Here is a 20,653-nt window from a genome sequence, read left to right as displayed (position 1 = left end):
TCCATCCATCATCCTATCTATGTCTATCTTTCTGTCTGTCTGTCTATCAACTCTGTCCGTCTATCTATCTATCTATCTATCTATCTATCTATCTATCTATCTATCTATCTCTACATTATCTATATCTCTACATTATCTATCTATCTATCGATCTATCTATCTCTATCTATCTATCTATCTATCTATCTATCTATCTCTACATTATCTATCTATCTATCGATCTATCTATCTATCTCTACATTATCTATCTATCTATCTATCTATCTATCTATCTATCTATCATCTATCTATACATTATCTATCTATCTATTTATCTATCTATACATTATCTATATCTATACATTATCTATCTATCTATCTATCTATTTCTATATTATCTATCTATCTATCTATCTATCTATCTATCTATCTATCTATCTATCTATCTATCTATCGTCTGTCTATCTATCATCTATCATCTATCATCTCTGTCAGTCCATCCATCATCTATCTATCTATCTATCTATCTATCTATCTATCTATCTATCTATCTATCTATCTATCATTTATCTATTCCAACTCTGTTATTCTGAATTCTGTAAGTCAAACTGAGTTTAACTAGCATCAAAAATAACAACAAAGCCTCAGAGTTCTACACACACACACAGAGACACACACACAGAGTTTGCTCCATGTTTCCCACCCTTCCCCCAGATACAACTCAGGAGTGAAATGACATGTATATTGCAGCCTTTTTCCATAACAGCCCCCAATTTCTCTGGAGGTTTCCCTTTCCTAACTCAGAGATAAGCTCTCAGATCCATCCGAGGGAGGGATTTTTATCAGCTTTTGGGAAAGGCATAAAACTTAACAGGACAATATGCGTACAAGAAAGGCTTTGTGCCTGAAGCAGCTTTTTTTCTGCAACTTATGGGCACCGGGGCCAGCATGGAGAAATGCCATCCATCAAAAAACCTTTGAAGGCGGAGGGGGCAAACTTGTAGGCTAGCAAAAGTTGAAATGTAGTTCATTCCTGCAGGGTTTTTTTTTCCACAGCTGGCACACCATTCACAGCCACAAAGCATACAGATGTTTCCAGCAGCACAAGATGTGTTCAGGGAATCGAGGGGAAAAAAACCAACCACTGCCCCGCTTGGACTAAAGGGACTTTTGCAGGCATAAATAGCAAGATTTCCTCTCTTCCCCTTGCAGATTTTCCAGCTGGGAGACAAAGCAAGTTCTTCTCCTAACAACCTCAGAGCCACCGGAACACCCGTAAGTGAAAATGGTCTGTATTAATGATTAATGTACAGCGGTTGCAGCTGAGCCCTTGTGTATTTATGCCCTGCTCTTAAAGCAGAAAAGCTTTTTTTAAAGGAAGGTTAAACTTTAGTGTTTTATCTTAGCAGTGCAGGTTTCTTTGCCTTTATTCAGTTCTGGGTGTTTTTCTAAAACATTTCCCTGCCATTAGGTGATGAATTCAAGTTGGAATGGATTAAGTGAGCGTTCGGTGTTTCTTTATATTATCTTTAAATAAATATGTCTTGGACAGAAAAGTAAAAAAGGAGGCAGCTACAGTATATATACATCCTACATATTTGTACTGAAAGAGTGGTGACCAGAATTAAACCACATTTATGATTCTAATAAGATAAGAAAATCAAACCAGCCTATTATCAATTATTATTATTATAATCAAGGACAGAAGCAGAACTAAGGAGAAGTTTCCTAACAGTGAGAACGACAATTAATAAGTAGAACAATTTGCCTCCAGAAATTGTAAATGCTCCAACACTGGAGGCTCTTAAGAAGAGACTGGGCAACCACTTGTCTGAAGTGATGGAGGGTTTCCTGCCTGGGCTGGACTAGAAGACCTCCAAGGTCCCTTCCAACTCTGTTATTATGTAACTCTCTTAAATAATGAAAGTAACCTTTCCCCTTTTGCTTGGATTTTTTTTTTTTAAAAAAAAGTATTCTGGGTCTCAAGTGATCTCTGTTGATTTCATGGAGTACAGGTAGAGATGCCGCATCTCTTGTGGAATCCACTAATTGTGGTTCTTTTTCATTTGTGTGTTTGTTTTAACCCCCGTTGGCCAGGAAATGGGAAACTCACTACCTGTGTCTGGTTCTGACAAGACAATCGCAGCACTGCTGGTTGCACTCTTGAGTTGCGTGGATTGTGTTCCCCTCGAGGGAGAGACCCTGTGTGGTGCAGAGGAACCAACCACCTACAGCATTGTCTTCACGGGGAAATGGAGCCAAACAGCTTTTCCAAAGCAGTACCCGCTCTACAGACCCCCAGCGCAGTGGTCCTCCCTCCTAGGTAAGAAAAACCACCTGTCTTCTCCCAAGAAGAGTGTCCACAAGGGGATGAGGATGAGGATGATATCCATTCAGTCTTGTCCGATTCTTGGTGATCCTATGGACCAAGTTTCTCCACATCTTCTCATCTTGCACTGCTTCTTTGAGTTGTTCTATGCTCTGGCTGGGGTCAGCTTTGATGGTGCTCAGCCACCGTCTTCTTTGATGGCCTGGTTTCCTTTTACAGATGATAGATAGATAGATAGATAGATAGATAGATAGATAGATAGATAGATAGATAGATAGATGATAGATGGATAGATATAGATGATAGATGATAGTGATATACAGAGATGATAGAGATGGATAGATAGATAGGTAGGTAGGTAGAAAAAAGAAATCAGATAGATAGAAATCAGAGGTAGGTAGGTAGATAAGTAGAGACATAAGATAGAGAAGATAGATAAATGGATGGATGGATGGATGGATGGATGGATGGATGGATGGATGGTTGGATGATAGATGAATAGATATAGATGATAAATGATAGTGATATATAGAGATGGATGGATAGATAGATAGACAGCCAGCCAGACGGATGGATGATAGATATGATATATGGATGGATGGATGGATGGATGGATGGATAGATAGATGAATAAATATAGATATAGATGATATAGATATAGATGGTAGATGATAGAGATAGAGATGATAGAGATAGATAGATGATAGATAGATAGACAGAGAGACAGACATAAAATCATGATGATGATGATGATGATGTTATTCATTCAGTTGAGTCCAACTCTTGTGATTCTGTGGGCCAGGTCTCTCCACATCTTCCAATCTTGCCCAATGCTTTGAGTTGTCCTATGCTCTGCCTGGGGTCATCTTTGATGGTGTTCAGCCACCATGTTCTTTGGAGGCCTGGTTTCCTTTTACGCTACCTCTTCCAAGCATAATTGCTTTCTCCAATGAATTCCCTCACACAACACGGCCAAAGTAAGTGAGACACCATTTGTGATTTTTCCTCCAGTGACACGTCTGGTGTCACGTGTTTCAGTACTTGCTTGTTGGTCACTTTTGCTGTCGTGGAACACGAAGAAGCCTTCTCCAGCACCACAGCTCAAACGAGTCAATTTTCTTCCTGACTTGCTTTTTTAAGGTCCAGCTTTCACAACCATAGGTAGCTACAGGGAACAAAATAGAGCAGACTAACTTGCATTTGATGTGCTCGCTTTTCCATGTTCAGCTCACATTCATCACTGCTGTGGGACCCAGTGCAATCCCAACATGCTATTTCTGGGCTGCATTCACCACTTTGAATGTTCTCTCCCAAGGGTGTCCTGCCACAGGGCAGTAACAAAAATCAATATGGCAGGCATGACCGCTGTATCAAAACTCCAATCTTTCTGAATGGTAGTTGAGGCTGCCATCTTGACTTTTTGGCCCCTCCTGGGGGACATCCTTACCTCCTCCTCCTTCTCCTGCTGGTTCTTCAGCTACATCCAAATTCACATCTCTGAGAGACAGCACCAAATGCACAAACCCGGAGGGCATTTACATCTGGTTCTCCTTTTCTGCAGCAGAAGTCAACCCCACGGTTCGAGTCACTAAGGTCCTCCCTTCCAGGAAGAGAAGACAGAGCCAGCACAACTTTATGAAGGAAGCAATTCCAAATCTGCCTTTTGTGTTGTCTCCTCTTCGACAGGTGTGGCCCACAACTCGGACTACGTCATGTGGAAGGCCAGCGGCTATGCCAGCAACGGAATGCGTGAGTTGGTGGAGAAGGGGGAGCCCTGGATGCTGATGAAGGAAATTGAAGCAGCTGGAGAGAAAATGCAAAGCGTTTATGGAATCTTCTCCGCTTCTCCTGTGGTTACCGGAACAGGACAGACCTCAACTCTCTTTGAAGTTGACCCGGGTCATCCCTTAGTAAGTTGGAAGTATCTCCTGGCCTTTGCTTTTTAAGGAGCAGTAAAGCTGCAAACGAACTAAAGAATTATTTGTCCATTATACTTAAGATGGGCAGTTATTATTCTTTAATTACGGTTGCATAAATTTGCAAGCAATTAAATCAGCAGAGGATTCAAAGCACGGATATATCTCGTCTTGGCATTTTCTCCTGTAGTTGAAGATTAAAGACCGTGCCTATCTCCCACGTGTTTTATTACCATAAAATGGCCGGATTATTTGGGGAAACCTTTTAATTCATTGAGAAGGTCGTCAGTGAAATATAACTCATTACTAAGACCGCAGCTCTCAGATTCGTGCGGCAATGAATTCAACTTTATTAAAATAATGCTTCACTTTATATTACTTATAGTCTGGGAAGTTTAATCTATCACACCCTGCTGAGCATCTCTCTGTTTTTATTGCCAACTTGCTTTGAACTTCTCGGGGAAGTAATATTTATTTTATTGATTTGAAAATAACTTGAAATAACTTGAAAATAATTAACGTCTTGATTGTCCTCATTCTAGCACATGGTTTATTAAAATGATCTTAATTAGAGAGAATTGTGCTCACTCCATTCAGTTTATTGAAGCAAAGGATATTTTCCCTAAATATCCAGGTATCCCTTGCAGTACGAATCGTGCCCAGCCCTGACTGGTTTGTGGGGATTGAGAATTTTAATTTGTGCGACAAAAATGGCTGGAAGCGCCACGTCTCCATAGATTTATTTCCATATGATGCTGGAACGGATAGCGGCTTTACGTTTTCCGCACCCAACTTCGCCACGATCCCTCGCGATACGATCACGGAAGTAAGTTTCTTTACTTTATCAACTTTTGGGCTGATCCATTGCATGTCATCAGCTCAACTGTCACCTGGAGATCTTCAAGAAAAGATTGGGACAGCCATTTGTCCATGATGGAATCAGATCTCCTGCTTTGGAGCTGGACTAGAAGACCTCCAAGGTCCATTCCAGCCAGGGGTGGGCTTGAAAAATTTTAATAAGGGGTTTAGCAGTTGCTGGGTGGGTGTGGCCTAGTCGGCCTCCTGCACCATGGGGGGGGTGTTTTTGCCCTCCCCAGGCTCCAGAGTCTTTCCTCGAACCTCCGGGAGGGTGAAAATGGCCTCCCCAGGCTCTGGAGGCCCTCTGGAGGCTTTCTGAACTTCTGGTAGGACCATTTTTCGCCCTCCCCGAGTCTCCGTGCATGCCCTGCAATTACCTGTCTCCAAAATGGGCTGTGTGGGGACTCCTGGGAGGGGAGGGGTGGGGTTAGGGTGGGTTAGCCAGGAGTGGGATTTGGGGGTTCTCTGAACTGCACAGAATCTTAGCTAGAGGTTCTCCCGAACCAGGGGTGAAATCCAGCAGGTTCTGACAGGTTCTGCTGAACTCACCTCCTTTTCCCACCTGCTTGATTTCACAGATCACCTGTTCCTCCCCGAGTCATCCCGCCAACTCATTTTATTACCCCAAGCTTAAGACTCTGCCGCCGATTGCCCGGGTGACCATGGCAAAACTCAAAAGAAAGAAATTGGGCTTTCTCATCTCTCAACCAAACGTCACAACCACCCATAACGAAGTGGAGGATTCAGTCTCGGGTAAGGGTTTCATTCCTGGATAAAGAGAACATTTTGTTTTAATTATTCAGCCGTGGAAGACATGCCCACCTTGAAGGGCAAACGGAACGTATTTTACCAATCAAGATCCTCAAAGCTTCTCTTTAGGGAATACAGGATGAAATTAGGGAGTGAAGAACTCAAAGTTAAGGGGAGAAATACTTGAGAAATTGGTAAAATCTTTTGATAGTTCCTCTGTTTTGCCAGTCCTTAGATTGGCAGAAGTTGTGGATGCTCCATCACTGGGTTTTTTTAAGAAGATACTGGGCAGCATTTGTCTGGAATGGTGTAGGGCAGGGGTCTCCCACCTTGGCAACTTTAAGCCTGGAGGACTTCAACTCCTAGAATTCCCCAGCCAGCTGGGGAATTCTGGGAGTTGAAGTCCTCCAGCCTTAAAGTTGCCAAGGTGGGAGACCCCTGGTGTAGGGTCTATGTTTAAGCAGGGGGGTTGGACTAGAAGACCTCCAAGGTCCCTTCCAGTCCTGTGATTCCCTGATTTTATATCCCCCAATGTCTGGATCAATTCTTAATAGCTTCTGTGGTGAGCTTTCTCAATTGATGGGAAAGCTGGATGTAAAATTTCACACCAAAGGTTTTGTAGAATTTAGCTATCTCAATACAATTTTATTAGGAATGATGGGTTTCCAGCTGTTTAAATGGATTGTCTTGAAGACACAGAACAGAGACTGAAAGGATGGAAGGAACCTTGGAGGTCTTCTAGTCTGACTCCAACCCCAGGATCAAGCAGGAAACCCCATATTATTCTGGTTAAATGCCCCCCCCCCCAGTTTCTTCTTAAAAACCCCCAGTGTTTTCCAGCGATCCAAACCACATGTCTTTTATCACTTATCAGCAAACACGGTGAATAAGATTTCAGAGTTTTGGGTTATAACCACATGAAGTTTCCTCGACAGAATTTGCTTTCTCAAAAACAGAAAAAAGTGGAGATCTCTTTCCCTTATTAGATTTCTTTCATGAATGTGATCCACAATTGGATCTGATTTGGCCTGTCTGGCACACACCTCCTTTTCACCCATCCCCTCATCTGGTTATGCACACCTGGCCAAAGTTACTTATTTATTAAATTTTATATATTTATTGAATTTATACGCCACCCATCCCACTGCTGAGTGGCTGTTCTGCCTCAGCTACGGACCCCAAAGAACGCAACATACACAAAGTCCGTTCAAACCTTAGTTTACTGAATAAACCAGTCTTTTACAACAACGGCTGTTAATTAATTGCATTAACAGCCACCAAGAATTCAAAGAATAATAACTGAAAACTTACTATGGTTGGCAGAATTCCCAGAAGCAATTTGCAGGAAGCTGATAAGATAAGCAAGACAAGACACGAAGGTATGTGAACGAAGTTGTTCCCTGCAAATTGCTTCAGTCGGCGTTCCTCCTTAAATAGGCTAAGGGAGTGGCCAATTAGCCCCAAGCCTTACTCTCGAGGAGACCTCCTCCTGAGGAGCCACTCCTGCCTTTTGGCAGCTCTGTGCGCCCGTGCATTGAGAAGAGGCTCCTCCTCTTCTTCCTCTTCACCCATGGAAGCTTCTGGAGGTTCTGAAGGCCCTGGCTGAATCCCCGCCTCTGGCACCACATCTTCTCCAGCCTCCTCATTGTCTGACTCGAGTACCAGCTGCACAGGCTGCTGGTCCAGCACCACACCAGCCTCCTCGCTGTCTGTATCAGCTACTAGCAGCTACTGCAAACGGGCCACACTAGTGGCTTACGAAAGTGATTGATCCTATTGACTTTGCTCCCTCTGCTCTCAGAAGCTTTTACAGGGTTTTGTTCTGCAACGCCACACATTTATCCCACCGGTTTGTCTTGGAGAAAATTAAATCAGTTGACTGTCCAAAACAAAGCTCTATCTTGTAGTCGTGTAAAACAACTCGAAACCGCTTCTCTCTTGCAGAAACACCTTTGGATTGTGAGACCTCTCTGTGGTCTTCGTGGGGCCTTTGCCGTGGCACCTGTGGAAATTTAGGAACAAAAAGACGGACTCGGTACATACTACTTCAGCCAGCCAATCATGGGACCCCCTGTCCAGATCTGAGCGAAGAAACACACTGCGAACCAGATAATTGTGTCTGAGATAATTTCTTTGGACCATCGTTTACCTCGTGTAATTTGGGGGATATTTAAGGTATCTCTGCGTTGATATTTTTTATAGCTCATGAGCTGTCCATCTATCCATCTATCCATCCATCCATCCACCAATCCAATAGATAGATCTACTTAAGGGATCTGAGCTTTCTACACGTTTATTGTGAACTCCTACAGTGCCACCTAGCGGTCAGAAATAGTAGTAATAGTAGTAAACTCGAATAGTAAACTTAGTGTTACCAACATCTGCACGGAGAAAAGAGGCAGGCGAGAATCTTTTCATTTCTGCTACTTCTGGAATGTATTTAATGCATCTGAGGAATAATGAGCTAGTTTCTACTGACTTACGAAATGCTGGAGAATTAAATGTATAAGTTTTGGGGGAGAATCAACTTGAAGGAAAAAGAAAACCAAGTTTTTCTCAAGAGTACGAGAAAAAAGCCGAGATTTATTTGGGTGTGTGTGTGTGTAATTCTAAAATTTTTAAGCTGTTGTTTGAAAACTCTTGGGCTGGCTATGGTGAAAGTTGGCAAGTTTTATCTTTTATGCAGATTTCTATGAATTTTGTCCTGTTCTGTAAAGAGCTAAGAAGGCCTAAAAGGAGAACTGTAATAATAATTTGCTAAAAAGTTTGTGTATCAAGGCGTAGAGTATATACGTCCTTTACTTACAGTGTTCTATATTTCTGGATTTTTTTTTTCTAATTAAAAACAAACATTTCCCTCAGGTTAAATAATGGCGGAATGTGTGTGTTTTTTTTTCCAATTCACACCTTATAATTCAGTTGATTATATGTATTAAACATGCATGTGCAACATTTCAACCTAAGGAGCAATTTTCACGATGGCTTTTTATTAAGTCAAAATATAGCACCTCCTGGTACTGAGTGTTAATCATCTGAATCTGCAGTCTTGAGCCGATTTCCTTGGGAGCCACATCGGCCGCAGCAGGAGGGGAGTTTCTAATAAAGTCACACATTATAAAAGTGTCAAACAAAAGCATGATTACATTCCTTCCTTCTCGATACGTATCTGAGTTCAGATGAAATCCCAGGGTGGTGATTCAGCAGAGGGCAGCACAAGGCCTGGATCCTTTCTCTTTAGAGCAGAAATCTCTGCTGGATCTTGCCTGGGAAGGCAACGCGGACAGGACTCTCTGCATTCTGAAGTTCTACAATCAAGTTTCTTATAAGCGTTAGGAGGGATGGTATCCTCAGAGTTCAGAGTTTTATTATCCTTTTATTAGCACTCTACCTCAGTAATGTTTCTCTCTCTATCATTCTCTCTCTCTCTCTAATATCTATGTATAATTATCTATCATCTATTTAACATCTCTCATATCTAGCTTTTTATTTATCTCTATCATTTATCTCTATCATCTATCCATCCATCCATCCATCCTTCTCTCTATCATCTCTGTCTGTCTATCTATCTACCTATCTATCTATCTATCTATCTATCTATCTATCTATCTATCTATCTATCTATCTCATCATCCTATCTATGTCTATCAGTCTCTCTCTCTCTCTCTCCATCCCACCCTCTCTCTCTGTCTATCTATCATCTATCTATCTATCATCTATCTATCTATCTATCTATCTATCTATCTATCTATCTATCTATCCATCCATCCATCCATCCATCCCTCTATCTATCTATCTATCTATCCATCCATCCATCCATCCATCCATCCATCCATCCATCCATCCATCCATCTATCTATCTATCTATCTATCTATCTATCTATCTATCTATCTATCTACCATCCTATCTTTCTCTTGCTCGCTATCATCTGTCTGTCTGTCTGTCTGTCTATCATCCTATCTCTCTCATCATCCCTATCTATGTCTATCAATCTGTCTGTCTGTCTATCTATCTATCTATCTATCTATCTATCCATCCATCCATCCATCCATCCCTCTATCTATCTATCTATCTATCTATCTATCTATCTATCTATCTATCTATCTACCATCCTATCTTTCTCTTGCTCTCTATCATCTGTCTGTCTGTCTGTCTATCATCCTATCTCTCTCATCATCCTATCTGTCTAGCAATCTGTCTGTCTATCCATCCATCCATCCATCCATCCATCCATCCATCCATCTATCTATCTATCTATCTATCTATCTATCTATCTATCTATCATCTATTTGTCTATCTTCTCTCCCTCTCCCTCCCTCCCTTTCTCAATCTGTCACCACAAATTTTAGGAGCTCCCAAAGGTAAAAAACAGAATATAAACCTCACGAACAAATAAACATGTCACACATGTGAAATAGGATTCTAATCAGGGCTCGGGGAAAGCTTTCCCTGAACTTTTTCCTTAATTCTGAAGCGTTCCTCATCAGAATGCCTGCAAATAAACCCCTGAACTAAACAGACACACTTCCTTAACATCCTATTGGAAAAAGTCTTGGATCAAGAAATCAAGACTGGAAGCGGTTTTCCAACCACTCGCCATAGAGTAGTTCCCCAGGCTCCCTTTGAAAAGTGGAGAGGCGCTTCTAAATTTAGGCGTTTCAATCTCCTTTCGTGCCTGTGGCATTTCCAGGAGCATCTGAGGGGCTGAAGCCAACATTATCAAGATGCCCCCCCCCATGGAAGCCTTGCCCTTCCTTCACAGGCATTGTACAACACTCACAAAAAGGGGGGCAGAGCTTCATCTGTAGGCCATGATCCTCATCTTGGCCTCTTTTTTATTTAAACCCTCTTGAGTCTTTACTTCACACTGTTTTTGAAGATTAAAGGACTATTATGTCCTCCTAAATGTTTTCCTGAGAAATTGGGAGGTTGAGATGAGAGACACATGGAAAGACATCAGTGGCTGAAGTAAAAAAAAAATCCTCAGAAGAGCCCTATTCATTGAATTGAATTGAATTTTAATTAATTCAATTCAATTAATAACCCTTCCTATTTTTAAAACTCACTCCGGTGGTAACCTGACCCCCCCCCCCGATGGATTGCGAATTGAAAAGCTTCTGTTGCCTCCTGTAATAAATACATACAGAAAACAAAGCAGCCAGTTGTACAAATTTGGATTAAGACATCATCGTCGCTTCAGGGAAAGTTTATTCAGCAGACTAATCCTTTCTTTCTTGGAGGGCCAGACAGAAAATGGGTCTGTTTTTCTCTGCCTTCTCTTTCCTTTTACAATAATTCCATATATGGCATTTATTTATTAGATGAAAGCACACGGGAAAGAAACGATAGGCAAATATTTAGTCTGATAGGAGCCCTCTGGAGAGTCAAAATGCCACTTTCCGCTTCTATCGATTCAAGTCGCTCCATTTCTAACAAAGCCTTCATTACGAGGGTAACAAAAACCAGGAACTTTATTCAAAGGTTGGACTGAATTTCTAATCCCTTTTCCTTTGTAATAAGAGCGTTTAGAATTACAGCTACAGGTACTTTTGTTAAAACTGTGCCATGCTAATGCTGTCCTCTTTGTCTACTATTGCTCTTATTTAAATCGTCTCGGATCTCAAGGAAATAAAGCCCAGCGGTTTGCAAACGCCTCCAAAGAAGTTATGAACATGGAAGACATTCTATTGGGATAGAATTGTTCTGGCCATCACAATGCTAAAAAAGATGTTGAGACTCTAGAAAAAGTGCAGAGGAGAGCAACAAAGAGGATTAGGGGGCTGGAGGCTAAAACGTATGAAGAACGGTTGCAGGAACTGGGTATGTCTAGTTTAATGAAAAGAAGGGGAGACATGATAGCAGCGTTCCAATATCTCAGGGGTTGCCACAAAGAAGAGGGAGTCAAACTATTCTTCAAAGCACCTGAGGGTAGAACAAGAAGCAATGGATGGAAACTAATCAAGGAGAGAAACAACCTGGAATTCAGGAGAAACTTCCCAACAGTGAGAACAATTAACCAGTGGAACAGCTTGCCATCAGAAGTTGTGAATGCTCCAACACTGGAGGCTTTTAAGAAGAGACTGGACTTGGCAACCATTTGTCTGAAATGATACAAGGGTCTCCTGCTCGAGCAGGGGGTTGGACTAGAAGACCTCCGAGGTCCCTTCCAACTCTGATTTATTCTATTTTCTATGAATACTCTGAGGATTGTGCCTTTGAGTTATTGGAGACTACTTGGAAAACTGCAGTTTTCCTTGCAAGATTTCAGAAGTGGTTTGCCATTGCCTCCTTCACAGGGCTAGGAGAACGCGACTGGCCCCAAGTCACCCAGATGGCTTTGTTTCCTAAGGCAGAACTACAACTCACAGTCACCCACTACACTAAACTGGCTTTAGGAACATTACACCTGGGAGACCCCCCCCCCATCCTAGCATATTCATTAGGAGTTTCAAAGAGATATAAAAAGGTGATTCATTGACTGGATTGAGGGAAAGGATGAATGTTTTTCAGGGCAAATTGTTCTGAGTTGGAAGCCTCAAATGTCTCTTTTGTTTTACAAGAAAGAGCCAAGGAAAAAAAGGGGGAATTTTGACACAGGACACCCTTTCCCTTCGCCTCCTGCCAACCCATTGAACGTATTTAACCTGCATCTGAGAAACCTGAGCCCCTCACCTACCTCAATATACAACTGGCAAGACGAGTCCAAGGGAGAGAACTCGATAATTAATCAAACCTCTGTCAGGTATTTTTTATACCAGCAAAGTCAACAAAGTGACTTTTAGCTCTAGGAGCCAGGAGCACATATCTGGGAGGCTTTTTAACACTTTTGAAAGGGTTATTTCTCTGTTCTGCTGTCCTCGATTGAACCTTTCAAAACAGAATGCAGGCATTTTATCCGATTCTACAACTCTTTTGAAGTTGTGTTCGCAGAACAGGCAGAAGTTCAACAGGGACAAATGCTGTGCTCTCTGTCTGCCCCCCTCTCTAGCTCTGAGCCTCATAGCTGTTCAAAAGCTTAATTTGATTCCCCATCCACCACCTTTACGGAAGACAGAATCCCAACGTTGGAAGGGACCTTGGAGGTCTTCTAGTCCGAACCTCCATCTTTGACCTCTGTCTTCACCATCACAAGCCACAGCGCTGTCAAAAATGACCACAGGTGGGCCATGATGGTAGGAACCATAGCAGATGTCATGACTTCTGACATCTGACTTGCATCACTTGCAGGATGATGTCATCACAAGCATGTCTTCTTCTGCATCCCTCATCTGCCCTGCTCCATTCCCTCCTGGCTGAAGAGCAACTACACATTCACCTTTCTCTTTTCCTGAATCTCAAACTTTGGTCAGATCCCACAGAGGAGGATTGAGCAACAATGACATGGAAGTCACCACAAAAGCAGGGTTGAATTTATATTTTATAGACAAAGAAATAAAGAGAGAGTAGTATACATCTATACATCTCTATAACTGTCTGGTTTGGCTCTGCAACCCAACAAGACAGAGACAGACTTCAGAGGATAATTAGAACTGCAGAAAAAACAATGGCTACCAACCTGCCTTCCATGGAGGACCTGTCTACTGCACGAGTCAAAAAGAGGGCTGTGAAAGTATCTACAGACCCCTCACATCCTGGACATAAATTCTTTCAACTCCTACCCTCAAAACGACGCTATAGAGCCCTGCACACCAGAACAACTAGACACAAGAACAGTTTTTCCCAGAACACCGTCACTCTGCTAAACAAATAATTCCCTCAACACGGTCAAACTATTCTGCACTACTATTAATCTTCTCATCGTTCCCACCACCCATCTCCTCCCACTTATGACTGTATGACTATAACTTTGTTGCTGTATCCTTATGATTTATATTCTTTGTTTCCTAGTATTTGATTGAGCCTTCCCTGAGTCTTTGGAGAGGGGCGGCATATAAATTGAATTAAATTGAAATTAAATTGAAATTGATTGCTTATTTGTGCCCTATCACTATCATTACGTGTTGTACCTTATGATTCTTAATGAATGTACCTTTTCTTTTTATGTACACTGAGAGCGTATGCACCAAAGACAAATTCCTTGTGTGTCCAATCACACTTGGCCAATAAAGAATTCTAATCTAATCTAATCTAATCTAATCTAATCTAATCTAATCTAATTTCAAGGTATTTAGCTCTCGTCAGCTAGCCATACCCTTTCTGGGATTCAAACCTGGGCTACTTGCATATTAGGTAGATGTATTAACCTCTAAGCCATGGGCTCTCTCCTCCTCACAAGAACAGTGGTGACTTTTGCAGGGATTGTGAGATTCTGGTACTCTTTTTGTCATTGAAAGATGTGGAAGAGGACTTCTGCCCTTCTCCTTGGCCACTGTCCTCTACAGACCCAAATAGCCTGTCCTTCCTCCTGTCTCCCATGAGTGTCTCTGGAGATTCTCAGCATCCAGGTCATGGTTTCTCAAAGGTGCTTTTTAAAGAGGCAACTGGACTTTCTGGTTTTTCTTTGAAGACGTTTTGCTTCTCCTCCAGGAAGCTTCTTCAGCTCTGACTGGATGGTGGGGAATGGAAGGATCATCCAGTCAGAGCTGAAGAAGCTTCTTGGAGGAGAAGTGAAACGTCTTCAAAGAAAAACCAGAAAGTCTAGTTGCCTCTTGAAAAAGCACCTTCAGGAGTATCCTATGACAGGGGTCTCCAATCTTGGCAACTCTAAGCTTGGTGGACTTCAACTCTGGGCGTTGAAGTCCACCAAGGCTTAAAGTTGCCAAGGTTGGAGACCCCTGTCATAGGAGACATGTCTTCCTGGACTTTGAAGGATTTGGACTTCGTTCAAGGTGACCACAGGATGGCAGCAAAGAGATACAGCAACCTTCATGATTTCATCAGCCCAAATTCAGTAACCCCCTTTTAAAAAATGAACCAAAACAAATCTCAGCCTCACGTAGGTGTGGGGAAGGAGCAGAACAGGGAGAAAACAAGCAAAGAAAATGATATATGTTGCAAAAGAAAAGGAGGTGCAGAAGAGAAAAGAAAAGAAACAAAAGAAATGGCATCAGTCAGAAATACTGAGTACCTAAGATGGAATCTAAATAGAACATAGAATAATAGGGTTGGAGGGGGCCTTGGAGGTCTTCTAGTCCAACCCCCTGCTCAAGCAGGAGAACCTATACCATTTCAGACAAATGGCTGTCCAATCTCTTCTTAAAAACCTCCAGAGATGGAGCACCAGTGGTCCATTGATAGCATTTTGCTCAGAGAAGCAAGCACACTTCTACAACCTCCCCAGCCTAGCTAGGATCTCCAAAAGGTTTTCTTCATGACCTTCTCTCCTAACATTGTCCTTCTGGTCTTCCAACAACTCATTGCCATGTAACGGAGTCCATCCATCTTAATGCTGATCTTTTCTTTCCTCCTACCTTTTCCAGCCTTCTCCAGAGAGCTGGGTGTTTGCATCAGGTGCTTGAAGTAGAATAATTTCTGTGATCCAGGAACTCGGGGTCAATTTTTGGTTAACCATTTGTCACTTTAGCTCTCCATGATATTCACCAGGGTCTTCTCCAACCCCAGAGTTCAAAGGCTTCAATAGTCTTTCTATCTGCTTCTTCAAAGCTTAACTTCCACTTCAATAAATGTCACAGGTAATACATTTGCCTGCATTATTCTGATTTTTGTAGGAATCACAGCGTCTGAAAAATATTTCCAAGTTCTTCACAGCTATTCTACCAAGTGATGTATTTCTTGACTGGTGGTTCCTTTGATGGTTAATCTAAATGGTAGAACTTATCCATCATTTCTCCGTTGGGCTGGTCTCATTAGTTTTACTTTATGTTTAATTTTGCTCCTATTTTTCACTGCATTCCTTGACTTTTTTTTTTTTTTTTAAAATTTTGATTTATATGCCGCCCTTCTCCGGAGACTCAGGGCGGCTTACAGTGCGTTCAGCAATAGCCTTCATACTTTTGTATATTTATACAAAGTCAGCTTATTGCCCCCACAAACTGGGTCCTCATTTAACCTACCTTAGAAAGGATGGAAGGCTGAGTCAACCTTGAGCCTTGGAGAGATTCGAACCAGCAGTAAATTGCAGGCAGCTGTGTTAATAACAGGGTGCTTTAAACCACTGTAGTACCAACTTCTCTTACTTAGAGTTTACAGGTACTTTGCATCTTCATCTATCAGAGAAATGCCACCAGCATAGCACGGGTTATTGATGTTTCTTCCTCCAGCTTTGAAACCACTTCTTCCAATCTAGCATCCTTTGATATATATATATTCACCCGATAGGTTGAATAAATAAGGGGGAAAATATTCAGCCTTGTCATATTCCTTTGCAAAGCCAAAGGCAATCTATCTCACCTCTTCTGCATCTACTGTGGCTTCCTTTATCTAGGTTTTGCATGAAGACTATGGAGGCTCTCAGTCATTTAGGTCGTGGTTAGTTTTTGCTTGAAAATGTTTCGCTTCTCGTCCAAGAAGAAGAACTGAAAAAGTTTCTTGGGTAAGGAGCAAAATGTTTTCAAGCAAAAGCAAAAAAAAAAGTCCAGTTGCCTTTGGAAAAAGCACCTTTGGGAGCACAATGAGATGTTCTGAGATTCCCATTTTTTAAGGCACCTTCCATAGTTCAAATCCCTAGTACAGGTCTCCTGCGTGAACAGAGGGTTGGACTAAATGACCTCCAAGGTCCCTTCCAACCAGGGCTGAAATTCAAAATTTTTCCCTACCGGTTCTGTGGGCATGGCTTGGTGGGCGTGGTAGGGAAAGGATACTGCAAAATCTCCATTCCCTCCCTACACCAGGGGAATGATACTGCAAAATCCCCATTCCCACCCCACTCCAGGGGAAGGATATTGCAAAATCTCCATTCCCACCCCACTCTGGGGCCAGCCAGAGGTGGTATTTGCCGGTTCTCCGAACTGCTCACAATTTCCGCTACCGGTTAGTTAGTTAGTTAGTTAGTTAGTTAGTTAGTTAGTTAGTTAGTTAGTTAATTATATTTGTATACCACCCTTCTCCCGAGGGACTCAGGGCGGTGAACAGCCATGGTAAAAACAATGTACAACAAAAATTAAAAGCTTATTAAAATAATTCAATCATTTGGCCAAATTTAAAACATCCAACTAAGATCATTTTAAAACCCCTATCAAAACCCAATTTAAAAACCTTTATCCTGTCAATCCAGCTTGTCAATCTCCAGAACCTGTCAGACTCTGCTGGATTTCACCTCTGCTTCCAACTCTGTTACTGTTACCCATATAGTTGGATGTAACGGACACAAGAGAAAGCCTTTCCATAAACGATGAAGGACTCCCTGACCTATTTTTTTGGTATTCTTCAGGCTTCTCAGAACTGAAGAAGCTTCTTGGAATGAGAAGCGAAACTTTTTCAAGGGAAAAAAAAAATCCAAGAAAATCCAGTTGCCTTTTGAGGAAAAAAAAAGCACTTTGGAGATAATCTTTTCTGGAAAACCTCCAGTGAAATTGAAATGAGAGAGATGGCTGCTGATTTGCTTTCCCTGTTGAGAAAGACAAGAGTGTTGGGTACTTGGTGTGGGGCATTTCTAGTTATAAGGCCTTGAGGGAAGACACCCTCCCCTTTCCTAGAAGAATGAAATATTTTAGGAAATATTAAAAAGACAGAATATTATATTTCCCTGGATGACAAAAGAAGAAACATGTTTTAAAGACAGAAAGCAGCTCCCTGCCCCAGCAGATATTTGGTGCCCGTTAAGAAAAACTGGGCCAGCCTATCTACAAGACAAAAGACCTCCAGCTCCAGGGTGATGGGATTAAGACATGACCCTCCAGGACATAATAGGATTAACCCATCTAGCAGCAGAGCTCACCACATGGCACAATCACCCGGAGGCATTGCATCACCCAGCAAACTTCAACCAAATCTGGGACTCCTACAGGTGTAGACAACCTACAGAGCCAGCTATGACCCCCACAACAGCCAATAGAATACATGTTCTTGCACAGGAACAGGAAGCTCAAGTGCAAAGCCCAAGAGAAGGTATAAATACCCCCCTCTCTCATCTCCAGGTGGTCAGCTGCCCAGAATCACCCATGTGCTTCTGCTTCATCATTAAACCATCTTTCCAATCAGCCTCTGTTAGGAAACGAAATGACTATTACTTAACTTGTTGGGTTGGCAATATATAAACCATCAATGTAGCTTTAAGACTGCTGTATTGCATCATACTGTGTCTTGATTGATTAGCTCTGTAGCCAATGTCCTTAAGAGGGAGCTAGAAACATGGTTGCAAATCCAGAAGAACTGTTTATTGTGAATGACTATGACGACTGGTAAGAAGACTTTGTTATTGGATTATCCCTGGACTCCTGCTTTATATGTGTATGACCTGGACTGTTTATTGGCCTTACTATTTCCTAAAAGTAAACACAACTCAGTGTATATGTGTGTTGACTGTGTTTATTTGTAACTACTCTCAGTCCTAACAGCCTCCATGTTTTCAGTGTCTTTCTCCCACCTTGGAACTGAAGCAGATGGATATTTCTCCCAACAGCCCCAGCAGCATTTTAAGGGGAGTGAGTATATATATTTCTACAGCAGGAATTGTAGACAATTGTCTACAGCCCCAGAATTGTCATCCTGATGCTATCTGGCAGCACATTTCTTGCTGAACGCTCTCCTTCCTGAATGCAGCCACTCACAAACAGCAACACTTAAACTCTCCAGAAATACACAGTTGTTTCCTACAGAGCTCCACCCCCCATTTCAAGGGTTGATCAAAGATAGGACAGACAAGGGTTTCTCCTGTCTGCAGTCCTGGGCAGATCGGAGCCACGAGTGCGAACTTAATGAACCGTTCCAAAACCAACAATCCATCTTGGATGGAAAAGACACGAACCTGCTATTCATTCATTCATTCATTCAGCTGAAGGACGCTCCTTTCCCAAAGATGGTTCTGGAGGAAGAAGGGGGCCGCTGAGAGGATGAGTTCTTACTGAAATAAGGAACCACTTTTTCTCTCAAAACCTGCCATTGTTTTTGCTCACCCTCTAACTCTGCAAGAAAATTTAAACGACGGCTTTATTGAAGAGGCAAGTCTTCCAGTTATTTTCTTTCTAACAGTTTATTCCCCAGTTCTTGAAGTGAGAGAGAAAGACAGAGAAAGAAAGTTTGAGAGAGAAAGAGAGAAGAGACAGAAAGAAAGAAAAAGAGAGAAAGAGAGGGTGAGAGAGAGGGAAAGAGAGAGGGAGAAAGAGAGAAAGAAAGAGAGAGAGAGAAAGAAAGAAAGAGAAAGGAGAGAGAACAAAAGATTGAGAGAAAGATGAGAGAGGGAGAGAAAGAGAGATGAAGAAGGAGGCAGAGGGAAAAATGAAGGAAGGAAGAAAAACAAAGAAAAAGGGAGAGAAAGAGAGAGGGAGAAAAAGAAAGAAAAAGAGAGGGAGAAAGGAGAGAGAACAAAAGATTGAGAGAAAGAATTAGAGAAAAAGGAGAGGGAGAGAAAGAAAGAAAGAAAGAAAAAAAGAAAAAAGAAAAAAAGAAAAAAAAGGGAGAGGGAGAGAGCGCAAGCTTTTTATCATAGGAAGTGGACCATGAGATAAGATTGTCTTTGCAGAAGAGGTCTACCCTCCTTTGATGCTTGCAGGGGGGAAATAAACGTTTTCTCTGCTTTTGATCTCTTGAAAGAAAAAAAAAAAGGCTACAAGAGCCGAAGGAACAATGTATGATTATGTAGCCAGGTGACTCTCAAATGCTCCGCTGCTAATGAAAAGGCACACCTGGGTTTCCATCAGGTTCACACACAAGCATGGATCGTGCATGGGAGGTGCTGCTAGATTTGCAAGTCATGTAAATACTGGGCTCGTCGTCACGTGAAGCCATGGTTTATTCAGTAAGCCACAGTAGCCTGGGGGGTCACACAGCATGCTGGGCCAAAGCCAAGCAAACCACAGTCTGCAAAGCATGTTGGAGAGCTTCCAGGCCATAATGTAATTAACCAAGATCGGTCCTTGTCTCTCATCTACACATTAATTGTCAAGAACAGTCCAGGTTCAACCTTTGATCCAGTTGGCAACTGTCATGGTCCACACAGCTGGAGATGCCCGATTGTTGATGTACGTGTGTTGAGTGTTAGCTGGGCCAGTGTCTTCAGTCATCATGTATTTTGTGACCACAAGTGTTTGTTTTCTCCCACAGTGTACTGGAAAAGAAATCTTCTGTCACATTGTCTTTGGATCTACTCACGGTAGAGAAGACCATCAAGATATTATTGGAGACATTCCAGGAAGAAACTGTATGAAGGTTGCCAAGATTCTGGAGCCAGGTCTGGAGTGAAGACCTTGGTGGAATTTTATAGTCCCAGTCTCTCTGCTCGTGTCCAACCTTCCCTTCCACCACCATTGTACCATGCTGGGCTTGCCACGGCTGTGCCAAGAATGCTAGCCCAGCCAAGCACCAGGAATCTGGCATTTATGGTCCAGCAACCTCATCCATCTCCTTCCAGTCTTGACAAATGGGAAAGTTCTTGGCTGAAGGACCATCGTGCTTTTCCTATGTTGGCAAGAAGCTAAGAAGCCATTACACCTCAGGGAATCCCTTAAACTGCCAAGAACTCTTTCAGTGACCCTGGTCAACCCACACTCACTCTCTATGTAATACAAGGAGCAATCCTGTTGTAAGGTTGCTTATATATTGTTGTTTTAAGAATGCCAAGTAGGAAGTGGTTGGTTAATTGTAAGCATGGCCATTGCTCCCTGGGATGAAATGGGAGCTCTCCTACGGCCTCAGTTCATCAAAAGAGTCTTCAATCAGAAAGCAAGTCAGAATAAGAATTAGCACATGTGGACAGTGGAAATTACC

At 42.2% G+C, this 20,653-nt stretch overlaps 1 protein-coding gene across 2 annotated transcripts; it reads left to right on the top strand.

Moving 5' to 3' along the window:
* Positions 1–625: 625 nt before the first annotated feature.
* On the top strand, positions 626–8,700 carry SPON2 (spondin 2). Of its 2 annotated transcripts, none has more exons than XM_034416225.3 (6): positions 626–1,254; positions 2,077–2,302; positions 3,995–4,218; positions 4,859–5,050; positions 5,661–5,835; positions 7,777–8,700. In XM_034416225.3, exons 2-6 carry the CDS (start codon positions 2,080–2,082, stop codon positions 7,953–7,955), a joined length of 993 nt encoding a protein of 330 aa, XP_034272116.1. In that variant the 5' UTR covers positions 626–1,254; positions 2,077–2,079; the 3' UTR covers positions 7,956–8,700. The 2 variants fall into 2 exon arrangements, with proteins under 2 accessions (XP_034272116.1, XP_087751736.1); XM_087895610.1 differs by having other exon boundaries at positions 1,063–1,267.
* The last annotated feature ends 11,953 nt before the right edge of the window (positions 8,701–20,653 follow it).

Source organism: Pantherophis guttatus, chromosome 5 (assembly GCF_059756535.1).
Source record: "Pantherophis guttatus breed Tessera chromosome 5, ASM5975653v1, whole genome shotgun sequence".
NCBI classification, from domain to species: Eukaryota; Metazoa; Chordata; class Lepidosauria; order Squamata; family Colubridae; genus Pantherophis; species Pantherophis guttatus.
The sequence above is the reverse complement of the archived record's forward strand: the minus strand, read 5'-3'. Positions and strand labels throughout refer to the sequence as shown.